General features: G+C 58.0%; 2 protein-coding genes across 5 annotated transcripts in view; one reads left to right on the top strand and one right to left on the bottom strand.

Moving 5' to 3' along the window:
- Positions 1 to 5909: 5909 nt before the first annotated feature.
- Positions 5910 to 10846, top strand: IRF5 (interferon regulatory factor 5). The gene is made up of 8 exons (XM_057425485.1): positions 5910 to 6094; positions 6685 to 6874; positions 7462 to 7511; positions 7616 to 7643; positions 7722 to 7958; positions 8479 to 8868; positions 9800 to 9918; positions 9989 to 10846. Exons 1-8 carry the CDS (start codon positions 5921 to 5923, stop codon positions 10226 to 10228), a joined length of 1428 nt encoding a protein of 475 aa, XP_057281468.1. The 5' UTR covers positions 5910 to 5920; the 3' UTR covers positions 10229 to 10846.
- Positions 10847 to 11138: 292 nt separating this feature from the next.
- TNPO3 (transportin 3) overlaps positions 11139 to 12202 on the bottom strand; it is a 179696-nt gene continuing 178632 nt past the window's right edge. For 2 of the 4 annotated variants that reach the window (XM_057425440.1, XM_057425441.1), the window contains 3 exons: positions 12021 to 12133; positions 11495 to 11580; positions 11139 to 11360 (listed from right to left, as the gene is read on the bottom strand). In XM_057425440.1, coding sequence (XP_057281423.1) covers positions 11520 to 11580; positions 12021 to 12133 — 174 coding nt within the window. In that variant the 3' untranslated portion in view covers positions 11139 to 11360; positions 11495 to 11519. Of the gene's footprint in view, positions 11381 to 11494; positions 11581 to 12020; positions 12134 to 12202 lie in introns of all 4 variants that reach the window. The other 2 variants (XM_057425443.1, XM_057425442.1) reach the window with 2 other exon arrangements.

Below are 12202 nucleotides of genomic sequence, written 5' to 3'. Positions count from 1 at the left end.
TCTATTCATCAAGCGGGCCACAGATTCCTGCCTATCTCATGGCACTGGGGCAGAGCTGCTCCAGTCAGGGCACAGCCCAAACTGATGGTCCCTGGGAGCCGACTGGACATTCCTTCCTGGAATGGGGTGAGGAAACCAGGATCAGGACACCAAATCACCTGCAGAATCAGCATTGGGACCCACTGGAGGAGCCTGAATGAGGGGAAGGAAAAAAAGGAAGTCATTCCCATTGGAAAGCCACATGTTCCAGGCAGGAAGACGAACATCACCTCGCTGGAGACATGGCCGGGGAGATCAAATCCACACTTAAAGGGTTGGGTAAGGAGGTGTTTGCATGAGAACAAAGCCAATCCCACCGGTGACCATGTATCTACTGCACAGGAAAACGAGGTGCTGAGGTTCTCCTCATGGATCTCCTCATTGTCCTTGTCATCAGCACTGGGTGCAGTGCTGGTGTCCTCAGCATAAAAAGGACATGGAGCTGCTGGAGCAAATCCAGAGGAGGCCACGAGGATGCTCAGGGGCTGGAGCACCTCCTGTATGGAGACAGGCTGAGAACATTGGGGCTGTTCAGCCTGGAGAAGAGAAGCTGTGTGGAGACCTCAGAGCAGCTTCCAGTATCTGAAGGGGGCTCCAAGGATCTGGAGAGGGACTCTTCATTAGGGACTGTAGCGACAGGACAAGGGGTGATGGGTTCAAAGTGAAACAGGGGAAGTTCAGGTTGGAGATAAGGAAGAAGCTCTTCCCTGTGAGGGTGCTGAGGCGCTGGCACAGGGTGCCCAGAGAAGCTGTGGCTGCCCCATCCCTGGCAGTGTTCAAGGCCAGGTTGGACACAGGGGCTTGGAGCAAGCTGCTCTAGTGGAAGGTGTCCCTGCCTGTGGCAGGGGTTTGGAACTGGAGGAGCTTTAATGTCCCTTCCAACACAAACCATTCTGTGATCCTTCCTTTCCTCTTCTCCTTCATTCACCACCCACAACACCCTCAACCACTTCTGATGTCCCCAGGATCCATCCTTCTGTCCACCCTTAGGTTGATCTCCACCAGCCGGACGGCACGGAGCAGGACAGCGACCTGGGAGCAGGCATGGGCCAGGATGTCCATGAGGGGATCCCCCAGGTCCCGGAGGCCACGGAGGAGCTGGAGCAGGAACAGCAGCAGTGGCTGCAGGAGGCTGCTGAATGTGGCCACCAGGAGGGGCTTCAGGACGTGGTCACCGATGGCTGTCACCAGCCCAACCAGCAGCACCTGCAGAGAGGGGAGTTTGGGTTGAAATACTTGGGTATTTGGTGGCTTTTGGTGGCCTGAGGCGTGGTGGGGACACTGTGAGGAGCAAGTTAATGGCAAGGACCTCCCCAGTCTTCTGAGAGACACTAAAACCGAGACCAAGAGGCAAGAATCTCACTATGGGAGAAGATGGAGGTAACTGAAGAACATGAAGCTTCTCCTCCCAAAACTGGAGTGTTCTGACATGGAAATACCCACAGGAAAGGAAGGAGAAGGTTCGTCCTCAGGGTGGTCACCACCCCTCATCACCTCCTTTTGCCTTGTCCCCACTGAGCCACCCCAGACCGGGCATATCAATGGTGGGATGGTTCCTGGTTTCGTGATGTCACCGGGGGGGTTGGAGAGAAAACCTTCTGGGTCAGCCTCAAACACGGTTCCCGTTGCACCCAACCTGCTCAAGGCCAGGCTGGACACAGGGCTTGGAGCAAGCTGCTCTAGTGGAAGGTGTCCCTGCCTGTGGCAGGGGTTGGAACTGGAGGAGCTTTAAGGTCTCTTCCATCCAAAACCATTCCATGGTTCCATGATTCCACCATCAACCATTTTGTCTTTCTGGCCTTGGGGCTTTGGGTTTCTTTAGAGAACAAGCCCATAAACACCTCCACGCTGAGCCTGAGCTTCAACAAGCCGCAGATCATCAAGGCAAAGGGGACTGATGGATAAAACTCAACAGAGATTCAATAAGATGGAGGAGCCTCCATTTGAGGCTGGAGGGACCAAGTTCTCACCTGGACCACGGATTCACCAAGGAACCGAACCAGCTCGAGCAAGAAGGCAGCGAAACCATTGACCAGAAGCCGTGGGATGGCGAAGCATTCCCTCAGCTTGTGCTGAAGCATCTGCTTGGAGCTGTCATGGAGAGAAGGAGATGTGAACCCATGGAATGAATGGAGCCCAGGACAGCAGCGGTCTTGAGGAGCATTTGGATGTCACAGAAGCCTGGAATGGTTTGTGTTGGAAGGGACCTTAAAGCTCCTCCAGCTCCAACCCCCTGCCACGGGCAGGGACACCTTCCACTAGAGCAGCTTGCTCCAAGCCCCTGTGTCCAGCCTGGCCTTGAACACTGCCAGGGATGGGGCAGCCACAGCTTCTCTGGGCACCCTGTTGTCTCACCAGTGCACACTGGAGCATCTCCCACCCAAGCTGGTTTTGAACCATCCTGGAGGCACCATCCCCAGTGCTGCGGGACCTGGATAATGATGGGATGCCTGGAAAACCCCCTGGAAGAGAGGTGTTTCTCATCCTGATCCAGCTCTGGGGCAGCAGCACAAGAGGGACGTGGAGCTGTTGGAGCGAGTGCAGAGGAGGCCGTGGAGATGCTGCGAGGGCTGGAGCAGCTCTGCTCTGGAGCCAGGCTGAGAGAGCTGGGCTGGGGCAGCCTGGAGAAGAGAAGGCTCCTGAAGGGGAGACCTTAGAGCAGCTCCAGTGCCTAAAGGGGCCAGGTTGGACGGGGCTTAGTGGAAGGAGGCCATCAAATCCGGGATGAGAAGGAGCCAAAGGGGGTGTCTTACCGCCCTTTAATTAACTGATGATTCAGTAACCCCGTGCCCTGAGGCACCCGCCGCATTCCCGGAGGTGGGAATGCCGCGCGCTCCCTCTCACGGCCGCCGGGAGAGACTGAACCGAGATTTCCCTTGCCATGAATACAAACAGAGCTGGAAAACGCTGGGAAGGGGGAACCGGTGCCGGGTCGGGAGCAGAACACGCTCTTGGGGACGGTTTCCGTTCCCGGTGGATGGAGCGAAGGGGGAAGCGTTTCCTCTGGGATTTCATGCGGATAACCCCAAAATACCTTTTTTTTTTTTTCCCCAAAAATAAGAAAATGAAAAGGAAAGTGAACTCTCTGCACTTCCCGGAGCACGGAGCGGGTGGGAACGGGGGTGGGGAGGGGGAAACCCCCCGCCCGTCCCGTTTCCTTCCCCTTTCCCCAACCCTCTGCCCGGAAGCACCTAAAAATACGTGGAAAAGCCCCAAATTTGCAAGTTAAAACCGCGGTTCTCCCCAGAAGGGGAAGCGCGCCCGGCCCCGCACCACGTCACCCCCGCCGAGCAGCGGCAGCGAGCGCGGGCAGGAGCGCGGTGAGTCCCGGAGCCGGTTCCGACGGGTGGGACCGTGTGTGACCGTGTGTGTGTGTGACCGTGTGTCCATGTGTGTCCGTGTGTGACCGTCTGTGATCATGTGTGTGACCGTGTGTGTTTGTGTCCGTGTGTCCATGTGTGTCCGTGTGTGACCGTCTGTGATCATGTGTGTGACCGTGTGTGACCGTTTGTGTCCGTGTGTGTGTCCGTGTGTGACCGTCTGTGATCATGTGTGTGACCGTGTGTGACCGTTTGTGTCTGTGTGTGTCCATGTGTGACCGTCTGTGATCATGTGTGTGACCGTGTGTCCGTGTAACCGTGTGTGTCCATGTGTGACCGTGTAACCGTGTGTATCCGTGTGTCTGTGACCATCTGTGTGACCGTTTGTGATCATGTGTGTGCCCGCGTGTGACCGAGTGTCTGTGTCCATGCCCTGTGTCCCAGTCCCATATTCCCATATCCTCATGTCCCCATATCCCCATGTCCCATATCTCATGTCCATGTCCCCATTACCATGTCCCACGTTCATTTCCCCATACGCACATCCCATATTCCATGCCCGTGTCCTCATGTCCCATGCCCATGTAGCCCCACACCCCCTTGTCCCCCATCAGTTTCGTTTCTCTGCAGCAGCTGCAGGTTCTGCTTTCGGGTGCTGGCTCACGCGCGTGCCCCCACCCATGCCATGAGCTGCCCAGGCCTCAGCCCTCACACACGTGTCACAGGGCAGATGGGCCTCAGCACCTCGTACCCCTGCACACACACCTCACAACCCAGCCAGGCTTCAGCCCCTCACACGTGTCATGAGCCACGTGGGCTCAGCCGCTCGTGCACACACACATTGCACACACACACACACACATGACCTGGCAGAGCCTCAGCCCCTCATTTGCACCTGTCACAAGTTATCCAGGTCTCAGACCCTCACCCATGTCCCACAGCTGTGTCCTGTGTCCCTTAGCCTGTTATCCTGTATCCGTTAGCCCGTGTTATCCCATGTCCTGTGTCCCTTAGCCTGTTATCCTGTATCCGTTAGCCCGTGTTATCCCATGTCCTGTGTCCCTTAGCCCATGTTATCCTGTGTCCCTTAGCCTGTGTTATCTCATGTCTTGTGTCCCTTAGCCTGTTATCCTGTATCCATTAGCCCATGTTATCCTGTGTCCTGTGTCCCTTAGCCCGTGTTATCTCATGTCCTGTGTCCCTTAGCCTGTTATCCTGTATCCATTAGCCCATGTTATCCTGTGTCCTGTGTCCCTTAGCCCGTGTTATCTCATGTCCTGTGTCCCTTAGCCTGTTATCCTGTATCCATTAGCCCATGTTATCCTGTGTCCGGTGTCCCTTAGCTCGTGTTATCCTGTGTCCTGTGTCCCTTAGTCCATGTTATCCCCTGCCCTGTGTCCCTTAGCCCGTGTTATCCCATGTCCTGTGTCCCTTAGCCTGTGTTATCCCATGTCCTGTGTCCCTTAGCTCGTGTTACCCTGTATCAGTTAGCCCATGTCCTGTGTCCCTCAGCCCATGTTATCCCATGTCCCTTAGCTCATGTTAACCTGTGTCCCTCAGCCCATGTTATCCCATGTCCCTCAGCCCATGTTATCCCATGTCCCTTAGCTCATGTTAACCTGTGTCCCTCAGCCCATGTTATCCCATGTCCCTTATCCCACATTATCCCATGTCCCTTAGCCTGTGTTAACCTGTGTCCCTCAGCCCATGTTATCCCATGTCCCTTAGCTCGTGTTAACCTGTGTCCCTCAGCCCATGTTATGCCATGTCCCTTAGCCTGTGTTATCCCATGTCCCTCAGCCCATGTTATCCCATGTCCCTTATCCCACATTATCCCATGTCCCTTAACTCGTGTTAACCTGTGTCCCTCAGCCCATGTTATCCCATGTCCCTTAGCCTGTGTTATCCCATCTCCCACAGCCCAGGGTATACCTGTGTCCCTCAGCCCATGTTATCCCATGTCCCTTAGCTCGTGTTAACCTGTGTCCCTCAGCCCATGTTATCCCATGTCCCTTAGCTCGTGTTAACCTGTGTCCCTCAGCCCATGTTATGCCATGTCCCTTAGCCTGTGTTATCCCATGTCCCTCAGCCCATGTTATCCCATGTCCCTTATCCCACATTATCCCATGTCCCTTAACTCGTGTTAACCTGTGTCCCTCAGCCCATGTTATCCCATGTCCCTTAGCCTGTGTTATCCCATGTCCCTCAGCCCATGTTATCCCATGTCCCTTAACCCACATTATCCCATGTCCCTTAGCTCATGTTAACCTGTGTCCCTCAGCCCATGTTATCCCATGTCCCTTAGCCTGTGTTATCCCATGTCCCTCAGCCCATGTTATCCCATGTCCCTTAACCCACATTATCCCATGTCCCTTAACTCGTGTTAACCTGTGTCCCTCAGCCCATGTTATCCCATGTCCCTTAGCCTGTGTTATCCCATGTCCCTTATCCCACATTATCCCATGTCCCTTAGCTCGTGTTAACCTGTGTCCCTCAGCCCATGTTACCCCTGTCCCTTATCCCCCGTTACCCCTGTCCCTCAGCCCCCGTTACCCCACGGGATGAGCGCCCCTCCGCGCCGCGTGCGGCTGCGGCCCTGGCTGGAGGCGCAGGTCAGCAGCCGGCGCTTCCCCGGCCTGCGCTGGCTCGACCCCGGGCGCCGCCGCTTCGCCATCCCCTGGAGACACGCGACCCGCGGCCCCCCGGAGCCCCCCGACCAGCACAGCATCTTCAAGGTGAGCGGCGGGGGCACGGGGGTGACAGCGGGGACACGGGATGGGGACATGGGCGGGTACGTGAGGGAGGCGATGGGGTGAGAAGGGGACATAGGGTGACAGTGGGGATGGGGGATAGGGGTGACAAGAGGGACATGGGGGACGTGGGCTGGGGGTAGTGGAGGGACAATTGGGACGTGGGGTACAAGACGGAGGTGACATGATGACATAGGCTAGGAATGAAGGGGTGACATGGAGAATGGGGTGATAAGGAGGACATGGTAGATGAGGAGATGATGGGGTGACATGGGAAACAGGGAATAGGGGTGATAGTGGGAACCCAGGATTGGGTGACAGGGAAGATGGGGTGACAAGGGGGACGTGGGGGACACAAGATGGAGGTGATGGGGTGGCAAGAGGGACACAGAACGGGGGTGATGGGATGACCAGGGGGATGTGGGATAACAGCGAGGGGGTGATGAGGAAGAGGTGGGAGATGGGGGTGATGGGATGAGAAGGGAACTCGGGCCGGGGGTGCAGGCGCTATGGGGTGACCGTGGGGACCCGGCATGTGGGTGCAGGCGCTATGGGGTGACCGTGGGGCTCCGCAGGCGTGGGCACAGGAGACAGGGCGGTTCCGGGAGGGGCAGGACGAGCCAGACCCCGCCAAGTGGAAGGCAAACCTGCGCTGCGCACTCAACAAGAGCCGTGACTTCCGCCTCCTCTTCGATGGCACCAAAGCGGTGCCGCTGCGGCCCTACAAAGTCTATGAGCTCTGTGACCGGCCCCCCCGTGGCACCGGTAACGGGGGACAGGGGGAACTGGGGGTTTTGGGGCATCCCGGGGGGGGGGGGGGGGGCAGCACCACACAAGGAGGCAGCACCCTCTGAAGCTCCAGCACCCCATAAGGATGCAGCACCCCATGAGTTCCTCACACCCCATAAAGATCCAGCACCCCATGAGTCCCCCACATCCCATAAAGACCCAGCACCCTACAGTACCCCAGCACCCCAGGATGCTTCAGGTGCCCCATAGTGACCTGACACCCCATGAATCCCCTACACCCCAAGAGGCTTCAGCACCCCAAAAAGCTTCAGCACCCCACAAGGACACCACATCCTGCGGTGCCCTAGCACCCCATAGGGACCCAGGACCCCTCAAAGCCCCTGCACCCCAGGGAGGCAGCATAACCCTATGAAGCTCCAGCAAACCGCAAGTCCCTGGCACCCCATGAGGTCCCAGCACCCTACAAGCCCCCAGCACCCTGTGGAGCCTCAACACTCCACAAGTCCTTAACACCCCACAGCTCCCCCTGCACCCCAAAATGCCCCAGCACCCTATAACCCTCCTGCACCCTAAGCCCCCCCCCCATCCATCTCCCCTTGCAGATGGGGGGCCCGAGGACGACTACGCTGAGGAGGAGGAAGATGTCAACCAGGTACCTGGTGATGGGGGGTCAGGGTGGGGGGACCCCAAAGTGGGGACCCGTTGGGGATGTCCCTGCACCCCAAATCCCCATAACCACCCGTTGTCCCCCTGCAGCTGCAGATGACAGCTCTGAGCATCAATGGTGAGTGGGGGCAATGGAGGGACATGGGGAGCATCAATGGGACCATGGTCACCCTCTGACCCCTGCTCTGTGCCCTAGACACCCATCATGGGGGGGACCTCCTGCCCCCTTTCAGCAATGGCTGCTCCATGGGACCCTTCTTGCCACCCCCCCTGGCTGCGGAGCTGGGGAGCACGCATGGGACCCTGGTGGAGTTGGGGGATGCTTACGGGACCCCCAAGCTGCCCCCCCTGGGGCCACCACCTGCCTGCCCACTGGAGCCACCCCTGGAGGACCCCATCCCCAACCTGCTCATCAGCCCCCACATGCTGCCACGTGAGGACAGGGGCACTGGGGGGTGGCCACGGGCATGGGGTGACCATGGGTCGGCCACGGGTGGGACTGGCTATAGGGCGGCTGGTTGGAGGTGGCCATGGAAGTGCTTGGAGGTGGATGGTTGTGGGTGTGGGGTAGTTGGATGGAGGTGGCCATGTGCATGGGGTGGCTATGGGGTGGCCATGGAGTGGATAGATGGAGGTGGCTATAAGTGTGGGATAGCCATAGGGTGGCTGGTTGTAGGTGGCCATAGGTGTGGGGTGGTTGCGTGGAGGTGACCATGGGTGGTGGGTGGCCATGGGGCAGCTGAAGGAGGTGGCCATAGGTGGAAGGTTGCCATGGCTTGTCTGGAGGTGGTAGCCACGGGGTGGCCACGTGTATGGCGTAGTTGGATGGAGATGGCCATTGTTGTGGGGTGCCTATGGGTGGCAGGTTGCCATGGGGTGCCTGGAGCCGGAGTCCATGGCTGCGTGTGCCCATGGCTTGCTCCCCACCCCTCACCTCTGCGTGGCCCCGGCAGTGACAGACCTGGAGCTGCAGTTCCAGTACCGCGGGCGCCAGGTCTGCGTGCTCACCGTCAGCAACGCGCAGGGGTGCCGCCTGTTCCACGGCAGCCTGGAGCCCAGCGCCGCGCAGGAGGAGCTCTTTGGGCCGCCGGCGCTGGAGCAGGTCCGGTTCCCGGCCACCGACGCCATCCCCAACGAGAAGCAGCGCTTCTACACGCACCAGCTCCTGGACGCGCTGGACCGCGGCCTCATCCTGGAGCTGCAGGGCCAGGATCTCTTTGCCACGCGCCTGTGCCAGTGCAAGGTGTTCTGGACGGGGCCCTGCGCCACGCACCGCGCCGGCCCCAACCCCATCGAGAGGGAGAAGAAGACCAAGCTCTTCAGCCTCGAGGGGTTCCTCAATGGTGGGAGGAGAATGGGGCTACGTGAGGATGTTGGGGGAGATGGGGGGACACGAGGTGGCACATGGGGATGTGGTGGGATGAGGTTGTGATGGGGAGATAGGGCCATGGTGGGACCAGCTTGGAATGGGGGACACCAGGTGGCCCATAGGGATGTGGTAGGACCAGACTGGGATGAGAGCACACCAGGCAGAACATGGGAATATGGTGGGACCAGGTTGGAATAGGGGACACCAAGTGGCAGACAGGGATTTGGTGAGACCACGTTGGTATAGTGGGACACCAGATGGCCCATAGGATGTAGTGGGACCAGACTGGGATGGGAGGACACCAGGCAGGATATGGGGATGTGGTGGGACACCACACGGCATATAAGGATGGGGTGGGACAAGGTTGAGATGGGGGACAACAGTGAGGATGGTGGTGGGATAGGGTTGGGATGGGGAACACCAGGCAGCACGTAGGGATGTGGTGACACCAGTATGGGATGGGGGACATGAGATGGCACATAGGGATGTGGTGGGACCACAGTGGGATGGGGAGACACCAGGCAGCATGTGGCACATATGGTGGGGCACCATGTGGCACACAGAGGCGTGGTGGGATCGGGTTGGGATGGGGGACATCAGGCAACACATGGGGCCATGGTGGGACCAGGTTGTAATGGAGGACACCGGTGTGGATGGTGTTGGGACCAGGTTCGGAGGGAGGACACCAGGCAGCACATGGGGATGCGGTGGGTCCAGGTTGGCTTGGGGGCCACTACATGTCACACAGCGATGCGGTGGGACAAGGCTGGAATGGGGAACACCAGGCGGCACAAAGGGACATGGTGGGACAAGGCTGGGATAGGAGCACACCACCAGAGATGCTGGTGGGACGCACCGATGGGATGTCCCATCCTGCCCCTCACCACGGTGCCCAATCCCTGCAGGCCTCATCCTCTTCCAGAAGGGCCAAACCACCACCCCCCCTCCCTTTGAGATCTTCCTGTGCTTTGGGGAGGAGTGGCCGGACCAGAAGCCCAAGGAGAAGAAGCTGATCACGGTGCAGGTGAGGGGCCGGGAGGACACGGGGGGGGTCCCGGGGTCGCACCGTGCTGACCGTGGTGGTGATTCCCAAGGTGGTGCCAGTGGCGGCGCGGCTGCTGCTGGAGATGTTCTCGGGGGAGTTATCCTGGTCGGCCGACAGCATCCCGCTCCACATCTCCCATCCGGACCTCAAGGACAAGATGGTGGAACAGTTCAAGGAGCTTCACAAGCTTTGGCAGAGCCAGCAGCGGCTGCCACCACCACCACCACCACCAGTGGTGGCACAACCAGCGTCTGGCCCCGCCGCTGGTACCTGGGTGCTGCCCCAGTGATGTGGAGGGACACAGGGAGGTGGGAAGCACCACCATGAAGGCCTTTGGGGTGGTGACCCTCCATCCTGGCACCATCCAGGGCGATGGAGCTGGGGCCACCCATCCCGATCCCTTGGGTGCCACCACCTCCTTGGTGCAGCGTGGAGGTGGGATGAGGCCACGCTGGACCTGGAACCCCCTCAAGCTGGAGTTGTGGCCACCAGCTCAAGCTCCTCAATGAGGAAGCTCCCATGAGCTTGGAGAGAAGACCCAGGGCGGGATTTGGGGTTTTCAGTTCTCTTTGTTCCAGGTTTTTTGTGGTTTTTATTGTTCTCGAGATGGCTACAACACCCCTGGAGGGCCCAGCATGCGCCCCAGCCCCGGCCCCACGCGCAGCTCCACCCCGCCATGAAACCCAGAGAACCCCAAATCAAACCAAAGAAAACCCCAAAACAAGAAAAAAAAAACCCAAAATAGAATATATATTTCAAGAGTCTGGCCTGCCTGCGTCTTCTCCAGGAGGTCACCACCAGGCAGGACGCGGCAGCGCAGGGAGGACCGAGCCGTGGCCTTCCACTAAACCTACTTTAAACCCTGACCTTGTCTCAAATAATGCTCAATTCTTGCTTTTCTTGGTCATTTTTTGCTGCTTTTCCAATTTTTTTTTGGTGTGTCTCCATAGCACAAAGTTCTTCCTCTTCATGCTCTTCTACCGAGCGAATCCGTTTCCCTCTGGTTGGTGTTTTGGTGGTGAGGGGTTGGTTGAGCTGGTTGTTGAGTTGAGCTGGTCGTCGAGTTCAGTTGGTTGCTCTGTTGGTTGTGTGGTTGAGTCGGTTGGGTTTGTTGAGTTGACTGGTTGACTTGGTGGTTGAGTTGGCTGGGTTGAGTTGATTGGTTGGTTGAGTTGGGCTGGTTCATTGGTTGAGCGGTTGACTGGGTTGGGTTGAACTGTGGTTGAGTGGTTGGTTGGTTGGGTTTTCTTCTCCCCTCCCTATTGTTTGGTTTCTCGTTTCGGGAGCCGACCTTCAGGAAGTGAATCCGCCGGGATACTCGCGCTGTCCTCCCGCCAGCTACAGGCAGTGGAAGAGCCCCGTGGCCACGATGAACTTTGCTGATGGTGGGACACGTTCTTGGGGTTTTCTTTGTTTCCTGTCTTTGAATTCAAAGACATTCCTAGGCATGTTGGGAAGAGAAAGGCAAGTCCCTCTTCCCATCTGCCTCTTCTGGGTTGGCACAGCACCATGGATGTGACCAGCACCCACTTGTGGTCTCACTGGTGGCTCTTACCTGGGAGACAGGCGCCATGCCGGAGCTATCGGAACAGGCGGGTGAAGTCCCTCAGAGCCCAACACACTTGTCTACATTCCTCACCGCTGCAAGACAACGGGCAGGACATCAGGGAGACATCATGGGGTGATGTTAAGGGGATGTTTGGGAAGTGGGAATGGTGTCCTGCACCCGGCATGGGACATCTTGAGGGTACACGATAGTGACCAGGAGCATGGCAGTTTGGCACTGGGATGGTGGGCAATGGCAAATGTTGGATTTGCGGTCAAAAGCCCCCATGACCATCACTGGAGGGGACACATAACACGAACCCAGCTCTGAAGGGCTCAGAAGACCAGATAAACCTGCTCAGTGATGGAAAGGGCAACATTGTGCCCCTCAAAGCAAGGCTTTGGGAGTGTTCAAGGCCAGGTGGAACGGGGCTTGGAGCAACCTGCTCTAGTGGAAGGTGTCCCTGCCTGCGTCAGAGGGTTGGAACTGGATGTTTTAAAGTCCCTTCCAATCCAGCCCATCCCATGACTCTCACCTCGTGACCTGCTTGTGGAAGTCCGTGAGCTGTTTGTGTGTAACCTGGATGGCTCCTCCCGTCGTTTCCTTTGGTAGACCCTTCAGTGAGTTCTCCAGCCAGCGACAGAAGGTCTGCAGGAAGCAGGACATAACTGAGGCTATGGAGCCACAGCCAGCTCCTGCATCCTGGTTTGGGGAAGT

This window comes from Pezoporus wallicus, unplaced genomic scaffold (genome assembly GCF_028554395.1).
Source record: "Pezoporus wallicus isolate ANWC-B61680 ecotype Strahan unplaced genomic scaffold, APGP_CSIRO_Pwel_v1 contig_4722, whole genome shotgun sequence".
Lineage (NCBI taxonomy): Eukaryota > Metazoa > Chordata > Aves > Psittaciformes > Psittacidae > Pezoporus > Pezoporus wallicus.
This window is presented reverse-complemented; position numbering and strand designations above follow the sequence as displayed.